Source organism: Dermacentor variabilis, chromosome 2, assembly GCF_050947875.1.
Source record: "Dermacentor variabilis isolate Ectoservices chromosome 2, ASM5094787v1, whole genome shotgun sequence".
Classification (NCBI taxonomy): domain Eukaryota; kingdom Metazoa; phylum Arthropoda; class Arachnida; order Ixodida; family Ixodidae; genus Dermacentor; species Dermacentor variabilis.
In genome coordinates this window covers 131,060,530-131,076,952 of record NC_134569.1, presented here as the reverse complement: position 1 = coordinate 131,076,952, position 16,423 = coordinate 131,060,530, and the positions used below count along the sequence as shown (strand labels likewise).

General features: G+C 50.1%; 1 protein-coding gene across 1 annotated transcript in view; it reads left to right on the top strand.

Moving 5' to 3' along the window:
* The window catches only part of LOC142570447 (uncharacterized), a 133,315-nt gene that overhangs the window by 48,264 nt on the left and 68,628 nt on the right, over positions 1 to 16,423 (top strand). The window contains exons 5-7 of the mRNA XM_075678831.1: positions 1,793 to 2,752; positions 12,211 to 12,335; positions 13,197 to 13,365. Of these exons, the coding sequence (XP_075534946.1) occupies positions 1,793 to 2,752; positions 12,211 to 12,335; positions 13,197 to 13,365 (1,254 nt within the window). The remainder of the gene's footprint in view (positions 1 to 1,792; positions 2,753 to 12,210; positions 12,336 to 13,196; positions 13,366 to 16,423) is intronic.

Below are 16,423 nucleotides of genomic sequence, written 5' to 3'. Positions count from 1 at the left end.
AAACATTGAGAGAAGTTTAAAAGTCGAATGAATAGATCTGACTTACTTGCCACCACAGCACACATTCGCCGAAGCCATTCCCTAGGCCGTTTGATGCGGACAGAGCGCTGCAGCCTTTTGCCGACACAGCTCGTCATTGAAGTGGAATTGGTCCCAGCTGGCCCGACCGACTAAAGTTCATTACTTTTGCGTCGATCCGAAACTGGCCGCCTCAGCTGCCCGCATTTGTTGCTCCTACACTCGGGAAAGTACCGCGGTAGTTGGGTTTCCTTACGTGAACGACGGAGGCTTTAGCATCGAACGGGTAACCTAGTACGTCTAAGGCGAATGCCCACGAGGCTGTGACTTGGTAACGTCGCCTGAAGGAGTGCGGCTGACCTGGGCAACGTTATTACGAATGCCGTCTGCTGGCGGCGGTTCATGTCGACTGGAGCCTTTGCACATTGAAGCAAGAAAAAAAAAAAACGAAGACGAAGAGAAAACGGGCGGTAATGGGGGGGGGGGGGAGGGAGTGATCGGGGCCACGGTACTGTAGCGATTATATTGCAATTCTCTCCCTTTTCGCAGTTCGACGGTGGTCCCTAACGGCGCTTAGTCTACGTTCTCACGAGAGTCGGCCGACCATGCGAGGTGGATGATAAGAAAGCAACATAACCGTGAGAAAGGAATCGCTACATTATACTGATACAGGGTACAGTCATCAGTACGCAATACACGAGCATGTATTATTTAACGAAGCACGAAGCGGCTATTGTAATCGAAGGATCACAGGGGAAATCATAGGAAACGCAGCCAAAATGACTTGGAAAGCATTGAAGTATATTCTACGAGTGTCTGCCTTGGGGCTTCCTCGAAAAGAAGTTCGTCACTACAAAATGATGAAGCTTGAACTCGTTATTGTAATGTATATATTCTCGTAGTTACCAGAAAGAACTTCGGCAGCAGTAACCAATAAACAATTGCAAACTGTAATCTGTGATTTTTATTCTCATCGACATTTCCACTGGAATCCGTTAAAGCTGAGATGCAATTGTAGGAAATTATCTTGCTAATTTAATTCAGAACAAAGGGGTGATTGCATGCCTAGCATGGCCAAGTGGTGGATAAATAACCTCGTATTCACCAAAACGGATGACGTAGGGTTTGGCTAAGGTACAATAGGGAGAATAATGAGATTAGACAGACAGACAGACAGACAGACAGACAGACAGACAGACAGACAGACAGACAGACAGACAGACAGACAGACAGACAGACAGACAGACAGACAGACAGACAGACAGACAGACAGACAGACAGCGATGGCAAAAGCAATACTAGGAAAGGCAATTAGGTCGACAAGACGAGCGTCCTGTTTACTACCCTACACTGGGGGATAAGAGAAAAAGGGGAATAGAAAGATGAAAAGAGGCAGAGAGTGGAGCTCAGCGGGGCCGCTGAAGATGCACACAAGGACCGCAATGCGCACTGTAAATGGTCCCTCAGGCTGGTGCATTTCAAAAAGTGCACCTGTGCGCGAATAGCTTTTTTTCAACGGTTGGGGCCAGGGTGTCAATGTTTTCGACTCTGACTGTCCTGAAGTCCTGTCGGGTGAACATTCGTACCGTTGAACGTGGTACCGAGGACAGGTGGTTCACAACATGCGTTCGACCGTTTTGTCTCGCATACTGAAACAAAAAGGAGAATGCGGACACATGCGGACGCCCATTCTTAACACGTCACGAGATACGAATAAACCAGTTGTGAGCTCGCGCACCATCCTTTGACACCGTCTCTGTTCCCGTCACAACAGCACTACGAATTTGACCGCATCGTGAACCAGGCGAAAGGGTTGGCGGGGACCAGACCGCTCCTGATCCTCGGCGACTTTAACGCCCCTCACACAACGTGGGGCTATAGGTTTCAGTCCAAGAGAAGAAAAGCATTGGCCAAAGCAATGGAGGATCACGAGACGGCCCTCCTGAACGAGCCGGACGTAACCACCAGAAGAGGCAACAGTGCCGCGAGGGACACCACGCCAGACCTGTCGTGGTTATCGGGCACGCTAGACGTCTCCTGGAGAAGCCATGAAGTGGACCTGGGGTCTGACCACAGCGTGATCGGCATCACGATCCGAGGCTCCCGATATCGGGCTGTGCTGGGGACGGCGCGCATCACGGATTGGGACAAGATCAGAAAGTTTACCCAAGAACAAGAAAAGGTGTCCGAGGAAGAATCGGGACAAGCTGAAACACAAAGGACCTACACCGTATGGGCGAGGGACCAGAAGATGACCCTCGATAAATTTACCCAAGAAATCGGAACGACATCGCAGACACCGTACGTGGACGCCAGACTGACCCACATGTGGGCGGCCCGGCACTCGTTAACGCGGTGGTGGAAACGTCAGAGACACAACAGAAAGCTGGCCAAGCGCATAGCAGTCTTGACCAAACAGATCGCCGAGCACGTGGCCAAACTATGTAAGGATAATTGGCTGAAGACCTGCGACGACCTACAGGGCAAGCTCTCGACGTGGAAGACGTCGTGTCTCTTGAGGCATCTGATCGACCCGCTGAGTAGCAAAACTGCGACCAATCGCAACCTCACCAAAGTATTGAACAAGTACAAGGGAGGCGGCCGCAGGCTCCTGGAAGACCTGAAGGCCAAGTACCTAAAGACAGAGAAGGGCCAGTACCCGGTGCCCGAGAGGTACGAAGGAACCGACAACGAAGAACAGGACCGGCCGTTTACCATGACGGAACTGTGGACAGTGATAGATGACAGTAACAAGAGAAGTGCACCCGGCAGGGACGCCATAACTTAGAAATTACTCGGTAACATGAGCGGTACAGCGGCCCGCGGCCTCCTAGAGCACATTAACGAAGCCTGCGCGAGCTCGCAGTTGCCGAAGAAATGGAAGAACGCCGAGGTCCGCTTCATTCCAAAGCCCGGCAAGGCCCTCACGATAGACAACATGCGGCCCATCTCCCTCACATCCTGCGTGGGGAAGGTGATGGAGCGCATGGTCCTTCGCCGGCTGCAGAAGCACCTCGAAGAAACGGATGAGATGCCAGAGACGATGTACGGCTTCAGGCAACATCTCAGCACCTAACTCAGCATCCAACTCCACGAACTGGTCGTCAAGCCGGCAACAAGGCACGCGCTGCGCGGGATACTCGCTCTTGACCTGAAGGGAGCGTTTGACAACGTGTCCCACGCGAGCGTGTTGCACAATCTAAACAAGACCCGATGTGGCCGAAAGACATACGGCTACATAAAAGATTTTCTATCAAACCGAGGGCGACCATCAGGATAGGGGAGGAGAAGTCGGACCTGTCGAGCTCGGCGATAGGGGCACCCCTCAGGGATCGGTCTTGTCGCCCCTGCTCTCCAATCTGACTCTGCTGCCCCTGCCCGATCTACTCAAGCAAATCGAAGGCGTGGACCATGGGTTCTACGCCGACGATATTACGGTGGGGACGGCCTGAGCCGGATCCGATGCCTGGATGGAGGAAGTCTTGCAGTAGGCGGCAACGACCGTGCACGAGTACGCAAAGTCGTGCGGACTGAGCTGCGCTCACCAGAAATCAGAGCTGCTCATGATCCAACCGGGAAAATCCAAGAAGGAGCTGCCGCCGAACGTGATTATCACCATCGCCGGAACGACCATCAAGCCAACACAGCAGATTAGGATTCTCGGCCTACTATTTCAGAGCGACGGGAAGGCACAGGCCGCCATCACAAAGGTCACGACTACAACCGAACAGATACTTGGTATGATTCGGAGGGTATCTAGTAGAAACCGAGGCCTTAAAGTGAACGATGCCATGCACCTAGTACGCGCGTTCTTCGTGTCGCGGATTGCCTGCTCCGCCTCGTATCTCCACCTGACGAAGGCGAATAGGGACACCCTAAACATGATGCTTCGTAAGGCAACGAAACAAGCACTGGGCATGCCCATATACTCGTCCACGCAAAAGCTGCTAGACATGGGCGCCTACAACACGGTGGAGGAGCTCATCGAAGCCCACCTCTCTAATCAGAGAATCTGGCTCAGTCACACGGAACACGGACGAGCCGTCCTACGCAAGATAGGATGGCAGATCGAGCCAGTACCCATAAAGACGGCCCTTCCGAAAGACTGGAAAACGATCATTCAGACCAAACCCCTTCCCCGGAACATGACGCAGGGCAAGGACGACGAGAGGCGCACAGCGCGAGCCAAAGCCCTAGCCCGGAAGCTGGAAGAGAACCCCAGGGTCCTGTACGTGGACGCCTCACTCCGAAAACGCAGTGACCGTGCAGCGGTGGTGGTTACATCAAAAGACAGGCTGATCGTCAGCGCGTCCCTGAAGACAACAGACCCCGCAGTTGCCGAAGAAGCGGCCGTGGCCCTCGCAATCGCACAGCCGAGCGTGGACACCGTAGTCACCGACTCAAAGACAGCCTACAGAAGCTTCCGCGGGGGGGTAATCTCCTCCGCGGCCCGAACCATTCTAGCCAAGCACAAGCCTCCGGGAAGAGTCATAGAGCTCGTGTGGGTCCCGGCACACTCGCAGGTAGCAGGCAATACCATCGCCGACTACCATGCCCGAGAAATGTCAATCCGGGCCGAGCACGAGCCGGAAGAGCTACCGCACCCGGTTGCCTGCTTTCGGAACATTACCCGGATGTACCGAGAGGAAAGGTGCAGACTGCCAGAACCGCACCCCACTCTCACCAGGCAACAACAGATGATCCTGCGTCGAGCGCAGGCGGGATCGCTTGCGCATCCCGTACTCATGAACCGCATGTACCCTGCGGAATACGATATGCTCTGTCCTTTTTTGCAGAAGAGAAAAGAGCACCCTGCCGCACGTTTTGGCAGAGTACACAGAACTCAAGACCCCCCTCCTCCCTTTCAGACCAACACCCCCAATCCCCAACCCCTTGAGCGATGGGAGACCTTGTTATCCAGCCCCGCCCTACCGATTCAGCTCGCACTGACGGACAGGGGTCAGGAGCTGCTGGGAACATATGGGTCCCGTAACTAGGGAACCACCTCGTCTGGCGCCTGCGCGCACCACCGATTTATTTCGGGCCCAGTAAATGTTGCTTCATCATAATATGTTCCCGTCCTCGCCAGTAATTACATAGCACAGGAAGAACTACGAACAGTCACCAACTAGCCTAATTCATTGCCCTTTTAAAGTTCATATGAGGCATGAACGTGGCAGAACATTTCACTGCACTGAGACACAAAGCTGGATATAGTATGTAGGCTTAGTGAATTCGTCGTCAATGTTTTAATACATCTAGTTAGGATATAGCGCGACGGGAGCCTTAATATTGTTGTACTCGGGCACATAGAGCATCATAATCGGTGTACATCCAAAGCATTTTAAAGTGAGAGATAGAGATGAGAGCTTAGAGAGAGGCAAGAACGTTAACCAGGCTGAGCCAGGCTGCCTACCCTGCACTGAAGAAGGGGAAGAGGGGAGTATAACATAAGGAGGAGAGGAAGTTCACAGCATGAACGCACACATGTGCAAAAGCGCTTAAACACGCTGATAATACCACAAAGGTTAGACATGTATTTTCTGCTGCCTGTACACCTTTTACAGAGGCGCTCCACGGGCGCTACCGTATCTGAACACGTGACCGCGCCGCCATTCAGCGTCTTCTGACTTCCCCTTTCCCGATAGTGGACGACGTACTGAGCAAATTCGGAAAAGCGCTGTTTTCGCTTTCTGAGCGAATTCGCCAGTGACGTGTGACGCTTTCAACCGAAAGTGCAAAGTGAAAGTTAGTGCTTGCGACAATTTGTACAAGGCGTTATTCTACCCTGATGTCGTTTTGTGAAGTCGGCGCGTAGGCGTCCTCCGCTGAAGCAATTTACCCGATCGGACGTACTTCTATTTCCTTTATTTTCGCGTAACAGCGAATAGCTCTTACCACCTCGGTACTTTGTCACTTGTCGTGACAGTCGCTATGTGCAAGCTGTTTATCGATAACATTGTTTTCAGTGCATTAAAAATGTATATTTTTTTTCTGCTGAATCGGCAGAAACGCCCGTGTACCATGCATTGGTTGCACGTGAAAGAACCCCAAGTGGTCAAAATTTATCGGGTGTTCCCCACTACGGCTTGCCTCATAATCAGATCATGGTTTTGGCACGTAAAATCCCATAATTTAGTTCTTTATCTGTGTTAAGGTGCAGGACGGTGCGGTGACATCAAATGTGTTCGAAAGGACACTGAAATGTTCAGGTAGCTCACTGACTTTCGTAGCTGTTGATATAGCATTCAGATCAGAGCTAAACACATTTCATTTTCAAAGTTCAGTAGTCTTATGCATCTTATTCATCCATGACCTACAACCATTTATTTGCTAAAATGCGCTGACCGCACAACACTTGAAGTCGCGTTTACCTTTATTGGTAATACATGATGCGTTGATATCGCATATTCTGTTGGCGGATACTTTTTCTTGGGTGTAACAAGCCACACTTTGCTTTATATGAGTAATGTGTCATCATATCAAATCAAGAAACGGAAGACAGTTTGTCGAGACTAAAGTGTGAAACGGCGGAAGCCTGACACCATTGCCAATGGCGATTTGTGGCGTCGGAAACACCACGGAGGCACACAACTCGTACACTGTTATGTGAATGTTTGTTTGTTCATAAAATGCTTGCAACGTCGTTCTGGACGAAGTGTCTGTTAAAGTAGTTTGTGGCCGCCTGGAACTGTTTCAGCGCCGTTTCTGGATCAGGAGGAGACGCATCTTCCATGGCGGTGTCAGGGTGTAGTTGGCCATCCTCATCATCCACTTGGCTCGATTGACTTGTACTTGCTCGGATTGCCGCAGCAAGATGGCGGTCACGGCGCTTCCGAGCTTCATTTGCCTTGGTACCCGGAGATGCAGCGAGTCGCTTCAAACGCATTGACTCTCTTGCGTTGGCCCGTCGCGCCCCTGGACTCTGTGGTGTCGAATGCGCCTCGCCTCCCTGATGCATGCGACGTATACGCTCAGCCTCTCTTGAGCGCCGCTTGCGTTCAGCGGCTGCTGCACGTCGCGTGTTGGGAGACAGGGATTTGGCGAGACGAGGCATCCTTCCCACACGATACCGCAATGTAAACTGCTGCCACCGCCGCCGCCACACCATACCAAAGCAGACGGTCGCCACGCGCGCCTCGCGACAGTGACGTCAGGCAACACAGCGCCCAGTCGGGAGGCCACCTCAAGCGCCTGACGACAGTGACAGTTTCTGCTAACGGCAGGTGACCTTGAAAATGAGCCATTAAAGACTTCCGCCTTAATATAGTTCGTACGACCACAATACAATTTAGTTGCAATTCGGGCATTTGGGTGCACTAAGAAGTCGTCATCTGGCATCCTAACCGGTAGCGCCATCTCTTTTGCACTCAAAGAACTAACTGCTATAAGTCAACGCACTGCAGCATTGGACTCAGTGTTGCCAGGTTTGGCTATATATAGCCAAATTGGGCTACAGAAAAAAAAAATTGGCGTCGACTTGGGCGAGTTGGCTGTGTGGCTATAGTTGGGCTACTGAAAATCCGCCACTTGGCTTTGTTAGGGCTATAAGTGGCGCCCTAATCCGCGCTCCAGAGGTGGCTCTCATCTAGCAGAAAAAAATCTCTCGAAGACCATGCTTTAGCTGGCTGAGCCGGCAGCGTGGCTGTGCGTGTGTGCGTGCGCGAAATGACCCCTGCCCTCTCTTCTCTGCGCTGTTGTCCGAGCTGGTGGTTTTGATCTTTGATGGACTGAAATCTGGCCTCGGCAACTCCGCCGCTTTGGTGGCAGTGGGGTGCCTGGATCTCAGCGCCTCCTGCCACGGAGAAGCGTGGCATTACATCCTTCTAGTGCACTGTAGTCGTATCGAGGCACCCTACACTGAAACAGCTGCACCTCTTGGGCTGTATATTTGCCACACAACAATAATCGTCATCAGTCTTGCCCGCATTTCCTTTCATTAATGCTGCGAGCCCGGTACATCCAAGTCACGAACGGCGTGCTAGAACATTCTCGACCGGAAAGTAGCGAGGGCAGCGTTTTTAAGAAAGGAAAGGTGAAATACAGATCAACGATTATTGTTGTCAGGCAGATATACACCCCAGAGGGTGCAACTGTTTTTAGAGTGTAGCTAATTAGCGCCGTCCATCAGACGGGCGGCAAAGCAAATCCGCTCCTTTCACACCTTGCAAGTCCGCTCCCCTCGCCCTCCCTCGTAGCTCTGCCTGTCTTCGACTGTCTTCTCGTGTGCTCGCGCGGAGGAGACAGTCGCAGATGATGGTGGAAAACGATGGTGGCATTATGGCGTACAATTGAGAAAAAAGAAACGCTGCTGGTGGGCCTCTCTTTCAAATCTGTCGAAATCGGTTTCACATTAAGGGCCCCGCGTCGCAGGAAATCTGATGTCGCTGTCGGACGTCGCTTGGCGAAAGATCATTGCGAACCACCACCACGCATGACCTCAGCGTGGCTCAGAGGGATTACTGAACTAATTCAGTAAGCTCAAAGGAAAATACATCAGGAAAATTTTAAACTACGACCGAAACGTAACCTACAGACACACTCTAAAAACAGTTGCGCCCTTCGGGGTGCATATTTGCCGCACAACGATAATCGTCATCTGCCTTGCTTGCGTTTCGTTTCTTGAAAACGCTGCGCTCGTTACTTTCCTGTCGAGCATGCTCTGTCACGCCGATAACACACATGCCGTTCGTGACTTGGAAGTACCGGGCTCGCAGCGTTGAAGAATGGAAATGAGGGCAAGACGAATATAGTTTTGTGGCACACATGTATATATATACATGCGTACACCCCAAAGGGTGCAACCATTTTTAGAGCGCATGATAGCGTCGGAGTCTAATTTGAGTTTAACAGAAAAACACAGTTTTGCTACGCGGAAGCTCGAACACAAACCCCATTTCCGACCGGCGCGGCTCGCTCGGCTCCTTGCAGCAACAGCGTCGCGCGCGCATACGCAAGGAAGCTGCGGTTGCCGGGAAGCGTGACAAGCAGTCAGCGATCTGTGAAATCTATCTAAGGATTACGCGTCCTCCAAATTCTCGCACACCTTTGTGCTCGCCTGTATCGAACGCTGCTGTAGCCAGGTCGAATGCTGCCTGGTTTCCGTGACTCAGACCGATCACAGAAATAGATCGGCCACACGAACATCGGAAATGATCTCGAACGCGTGCATGCTGCGAAAAATTCGAGCCAGATGACCGCTTTCTGACCATATTTAACACTGCCGTGATGCACGATCGACGAATACACAATGCAAGCCCAGAAAAGGGAAACTGTATATAGCTTCCACCGCGATTCGAAAATAAGCAGCGCCAGCGCGTCGGAGTACCCTAGGCTACCCTAGGCGCATGATGCTGAGCATTATTTGGCGTTCACGACAGCTAAAAACAGAGTTAGTAGTTAATGATATTTTCTATCAGGCACGTGCCCAGAACTTTCTTTCGGAGGGGGGGGGGGGCAACTCAAGGTAACTTTTCCATGCAAATGGGGGGGGGGGGGTGACCTTTGATTGCAAGTGTAAATGTGAATAATGGTCACCGTTCGGCATAAAGACGCGTAAACGCGCAAGAGAGAAATGATATAAGGTGTATCTCACAGGTACGTTTGTGAGATACATCTCTACTTGACAAACAAAACATCCCATCAAATGGACTTACGCAAGAAACAAGCGCAGGAAGAACACTGCCAAGAACAAGTGATCAAGCGAAAGCGTAAAATAAAGATTTATAGTAACGTTTTTTTGAGATAGCTCTGGAAAAAGTATAGAGAAATATATATTTGCGGTACGATCATATTTGGGTACGTGCCTGTTGACATGACTAAAAATGATAATTGAGTACTATCTGTCATATAATAAAAAACACTGTGATAGACTTAAGAGAAAGTTTAGTGGTGGTTAAATTTGTCCTTGCCATGGAGCCTTTAGCGGGGAATTGTACGCTCACGACGGCAGCCCTGAGAAGTGGAGGTAGTTGCTTTATTGGCCTGGTCGATTTTTTCGCCTCCTGCAGCGATTCGCTGGAACTTGAGAGTTTCCGAGACCAACCACAAAGCGTTCTGTATGCAACATAGAGTTTCTAAATAGTATGCAAGCATCATAGATGCATCATAGAGTTTCGTGGCAAGCATCACGTAGCTGTTGTTGATGTCAAGGGTCGACCGTCACGGCGTCACGGACATTTTGATACTACGGGTTGTGAGAAAAAGGATTGCCGTAGCCGAATGCGAAAATGCATATGCAAATAAAACGACAAATATAAATGGGTGTATTTGGCTACAATTTTTTTTGCAGTTTCTTGTGTTTGGCTATGTTGGCGCTACAATTTCTCTAGCTTTGGGCTACGCCACCTCGTCGGACCTGGCAACACCGCGTTGGGTTCCTTGTTCATTAGAGCCACCGAAGTAGTAATATTCTTCTTCTTCTTCGTGATTTGGGAGAGGGAAAATACGCTCAGTTCTGCAGCCCATATGGGAGCACGGCGCAGCGTAATGGGGAATGGGGGCGGGGAAAGAAAGATGAGAGGATAGAGGGGGAAAGGGAGAGTAGGTTTCAGGCAGCAGACGCCAGCATCATCCAGGGGCGATGGCCGGCGCTCGGGCAGAGGCCGTGCGAGGCCGAAGTCTATTGGCGATCTAGGAGCCCGTTTGTGTACACATATTCAAGCAGGCTTGCCAGTGCTGGGAGGTGGTAGCGGGCCGGGAAGAGCAGGTGTGTCTCTGAGGTAGCCGGGAGTCCATACCGTCGGTAGGTGGCAGTGACTGGAGCGCGCTCCTGGTCTAACTAATGCAGGACAGGTGCAGAGTAGGTGGCTGTCATAAATGTTCCTCGTCTAGAAGGAGAACGAAAAGTAAGGGAGAGAGGGCACGATTACGTAGCCACTGCACAGTTGCACAAGGTGTGGGCCTTACCGAACCAAAGCAACACAGGACTACGAAAAGCACCGCAGCGAAGGGCTCTCGAATACTTCTGACGAGTTTGTCGGCGGCGCGACGGAAACGCGTGGTTTTGCACTACGCCCTCATTGTGCACGTACACTAGTTCGTACAATTCAGCTGTTTGTAAACGCAGTTTCAGGGATAATAACACAAAAACACGCTTGTTTAATGGAGGTGGCCCGGTGAGATAGTGCCAGACAACGCTTACGAAAGAAAAAATGGCAGCTACTTAGCTCGGCTATGACCAGGATATACGTAGCGAAAGCTAATTCATAGCATGGTTAGCCTTGGTTAATCTTGATTGCAAGGCCAGGTTAGTCTGGTTGTCTAGCTATGTTGCGGCGTTTAGCCAGTCGTTCGGCGCGCTGTTCGTCTGTTTCCTGGGCGATTCGTTTCCTCTTAATCTCGTTCCGATGTCGATTCCAGGCCTCCTCCTGCTTCTCAGAATTAAAAAAAAATTTGGGGGTTTTGCGTGCCAAAACCACTTTCTGATTATGAGGCACGCCGTAGTGGGGGACTCCGGAAATTTCAACCACCTGGGGTTCTTTAACGTGCACCCAAATCTAAGTACACGGGTGTTCTTGCATTTCGCCCCCATCGAAATGCGGCCGCCGTGGCCGGGATTCGATCCCGCGACCTCGTGCTCAGCAGGCTAACACCATAGCCACTGAGCAACCACGGCGGGTCATCAGAATTGTCAACGCGTCCATACTTCCGCCTCAGCAGTGGTTGCGGCGCACGCGAGCTCTCCTTTTCAGTCCTCCGACATGTTATCAGGCATGCGACGCAGCTGGCGAAGCAAGCGGAGGCGAGGGCAGCGACGAGGAACGCGGTGTGGCGTCATATACAAACGGCGACGGCGGAAGGGCGCTGCGCTGCGCAGCGGCTGAACACCTGTGGCGCGGCGCTACTAGTGGCGCGTGGGCAGGAGTGACTAGGGAGCGAGAGAGAGAGAGAGAGAGAGAGAGAAATATCCGCGGCAAGGCGCGCGTTGGGACGTCATGTGCCTCCTCGGAGCACCGCCACGGCGAAATCGCCAGTTCGCGGCCAGTAAAGCTTTTGCTTTAAAAATCATTCGCGAATTTGATCGCCGATGGCTAGTGCACGTCTATCACGAGACAAAAAAACGTTCATAGCGCAGGGAGAGGAAGGACTCGAGAACACCGAAGGCGCGTCAAAACCGAAAGCTGCAATATTAGAAATGTAACAGACATTACACGTAAGCGATGGGCTCATGTGGCGATCTCTTTTTTTCAGCTCCTTGGAGACGCGTTCGCAGCACCCGTGCTGTTTCTGCTGGGCTACCACATTGAGAAAGCTTTCCAGGAGCCCGACGTCAGGGAGCACCTGCTTCCTGCCTTCATCCTGAGCGCCGTGAAGTCGTAAGACAGTTTATTATAATTTTTTTCGTCACCCAATCAGTGGTGCAGCGCATCTGGGCACAATAGTATAACACGACCAATAGCAGTCATGTTTGAACATAACCATGTAGCGAAAGCGTTCACGACGTTCATATTACCGCATTATGAGGTAACAGCAACGAAATATCCCGCACAGCTGTTTCGACTTTTTACGCTCATGGACGGAGTCAGTTTTTCACAATTCCTGACGTGCAACTCTTACACATTCGAATTATTCGATATGTAAAGAGCATCAAATGAGGGAAATCTATAAATGTTACCGCGAGAGTGATTCTGAACCTTTGCATCTTGCAGCGTAGGATGACTCGGGACAGCATTGACGCTTTTTGTTGACCCGGCCAATAAAATAAAGTGCTCAGCGTAGCATTGCTCACCAGCTGACAAGCCTTCAGTTTAGGAATACATTGAGAAAGAGAGAGTGGATATGAAGACAAAAGCTTTAGAAGGGTAACCGGGAGAGGCATTGGGTTGGCTACCTCACACAGTGGAAAAATGAGGAGGGAATAGAAAGATGTGAAAAAGAGAGAAAGTTGCTGAACTCAAATGCACGCAAAATAAACTCAATAACACCTTCAAGGGAGATGAAGCAAACATGTGATCCCCTAACATCACGACCATCTTCTTCAAGAGAACTGCTACACAACAATAACACCATGTCCTATTGAATCGGTGAGCCCTGCACAAAACATTTCGGCGTTGCCACAAATCGGAGCTTCGTTTCCTCATTTTTTCCGCCTGCTGGTTCAGAGAAGCAACTGCCAGGCTGCCGGCGTTACTTTACTACCGTTTCTTTTCTTTCTTTTCTTTTTTAATGCCCTGCAGGTTCGCTCTACCGATGTTCCTCAAGGTGTCCGTAGAGCTTATGCTTTACTGGAGCGAAGCGCAGGCCGGTGTCAAGGACCGGGCCAATTTCGCTTTCCTGTACGGCTCCGCCCCGACGGCGCCCATTGTGATCCTGTACGCCTCTCAAAGAGGTCTGCCCGCGGGAACGGTGGGCCTCCCTACTGTTTGCTCCCTCTTGCTTTTCAATCGTGGCGCACGCGCGCGCGTGTAACCGTGGACAAAGCGGAGAACGGTACTACATAGGAAGCATGCTATTGACACGACGGTCCATATATACGTGGCGCACTGTTCACGTGCACGTACAGTTATTTTTTTTTCCTTGCTTTGCTTCTGTGCGACGAGTATTGGGAAGCGCGAGATCCTGAGCTGGCATATTGTGCTCAGCATGCTTTTGAAGTGTAAGCTCGCAGTTTTCATTTGGATGCAGTTTCCGTTTGCACTCGACGCATCGAACGGTGATGAAGTTAGTATACGTGGTGCGTGGTTTTCTTGCCATTAGCAAAACTGCGAACTACTGGGATTTTGAGTAGCGATCTGTAAACAACTCGACCTCTGTTCTTTGCAGCGTTCTGAGCTGTGCGAAGTTCTGTCTGTATGTCTGAAAATAGGTATATACTCGTATAAACTGTGAGTACGCCGTCAATTCAAGGCCGTGGTTCTATTGATTAGGTGTAGCAATCGAATACGGTGTTATCTGTCCACAGCGAACAACGCAGCTGCTATTCTTTCCACGCTCACAAGTGGCACCGTAGATTTCAGGCGTATTGCTTCGGATATTCTGCTTTAAGAGGGACCTTGAAGTTTATAAATTTAAATAACAGGATATATAAATGAAAGGGAAGGTGTAGGTCATGCCCTCGTAAGGAACTAGCAAGAACTGGCACTAAATGAAGACTGTCCCTCCCCCTGCCACCCCCCCCACACACACTCACACGCACACACACTTTCTTTTTAGAAGTCAGCCACCATAGACGATGCTGCAGCGGGCAAAAGCTCACGTTTATCGCAAACAAATGGTTGTAGAAGACAGTAGCGTCCGCTGTTTCGAACCTGCCTATGTCACATTAATTGAGTTCGCAGTCAGAGGAATTGCTGACGTATACTGATTTTGTTTCTTGTCATCGCTGCGTGCTGAACTTATTAGGAATTTCTGCGATGCTGTATGGCGTGGGGTGCTTTGGCAAAACGAATAAATCTAAGGGGACCGTTAGGAAGAAAACGACCAGATCGCTTCGGACAGAGAGCACTGTACAGCCATTGCTCAAGATATATTACACTATCACCCCAAAACGCGCCCAAGTCGGAACCATGGTGTCCCTTGATAAGAAGAAGGCGTTTAGTCTCCACAAATGTGAGTTGTTGTAGAGGCTACAAAGCGGCATTGCCATGGGAGGCGTACCTAGCTCTACACATCACTTTTCCTGACTGAGAGTAAATGCTCAATATTGATCGGAAGCTTTCTTTCTAAAGCGAACATCACCAACAGAAGAGTCCCAGAACAGTTGGTTATCTCACCGGCCTTGTTAAACTTGACATTCATACAACCGCTATGGCGGTTTGCAAATTTCCGAGAGGCGCGTTTTCCACATGCGCATATAACGTTTCACTTTGGATAAACGATGATACCCGCGTGTAAAAACGAAAAACTCTTCGGCATGTGGGCTGTAGCCATTGCGGAGGCATATCCACAAAGTATAGGCTAAACTCCACAACACAACAAGACTGGCGATACCACGGTGACCAAAAAAGGTGCAAGAAAGAAAAAAGGTGCAGGAGCCATGGATATCGCATTGCACTGAGGAGGACACATAATTCAGCACACTCAAGACCTTAATATTCTCGAACTCGTTAGCATACACACAGGATGGCTATGCAGAAAAAAAAGATGACAACCATGGCGCACAGTCAATATCAAAGTAGATAATACTACGTAGTATCAGGCTTATCGCACAAAAGGCATGGGGATCGGGTGAATGTTTTGTATGTAGTCTTGTGAGGCAGTATCACAACCTAGCTTGTTTTTAACAGTGTTTCCACCTATAGACTCCCCAAAGCTCAATACGAAAAAAGTTGTAGTTGAGAATAGAAAGCTGTGAGTACAATTACTAGCCTCCATAAAATGGGACAAACCAATCTGCTAGTTGAGTGCGTCCAAGTTAACATAATCGTTTTCCTACCAGAGCGGCTTGCGCACGTGCTTCATATCTGTACGATCCGAAACACGTTTCGGGGTTCGTCATGGAAGGTAGAAGACCTAGTTTCCCGGAAGCCAACGACGAAAAAGGAATGCCTTGCAACCCTGTTCAACGAAAACAACTGGCAGCCCCTCAGAAGCAAAATTTCAGCGCTTTCCTAAGGTGTTCAATCGACAGAGGCCTGACGACCATACACCGTTGCTGTTAAAATAGTATTTTGTACCGTGTTTTCTAAATCTTTTTTTTTTTACACATGAGTAGATTGGCGAACGTTAACTCGGACACACGATATACTAATGAGCAGAAGTTGAACTAAGAACGATGCTGAGGCAAGCGGTTACACAAGGGGGACTAGTCTTTGTAAGTGCAGCAACTGCTTTCCTTAGCAGGCGTTGTTATGTAAGCGTAGCTCACCTTTGTCCGCTCTCAAGAGCGGAGGAGGAGGAGGAGAATGAGCCGGAGAGTGGTGTGCGGTAGCTGCTGCCAAATTACAAAAAAAAAAGACAAGAAAATAATGTCACATCTCCAAAATCTGCTTTGTTCCTACACCTTTCGATTCCGGTGCATTATTTTTTTTCCTCCGCGTTCTTTTTTTTTTACGTTGACATCAGCTACCGCGCACCACGCACCGGCTTATTCTCCTCACCTTCCCTCATTGAGGGTGGGCGAGAGTGAGCTAGGTGTAGACCTGTGGTAGAGTCACTCTACTTGCGGTACCATTTGCTTCAGTGACATTCCTTGGTCAGCTGCTGCTCATCGAAGAGGATGGAAAACTTTGCGAGTGGGTATCGATTCAATAAACCAAATTCAAATAAGCCAAAACGCACTGAAAACGAACACGAAGGAAGCGGTGAACACAAGAGAAGCGCTGTATCACTTCGCTGTACTGCTGCTCGTCACTTCAAGCCTCCATCTTCCCGTAAACTTCTTTCTTGTTTAGACACGTATGTTACGACACTCATGTATCTGACAACAGCGCCACAGTAACACATACGTCACAATAAACTTCAA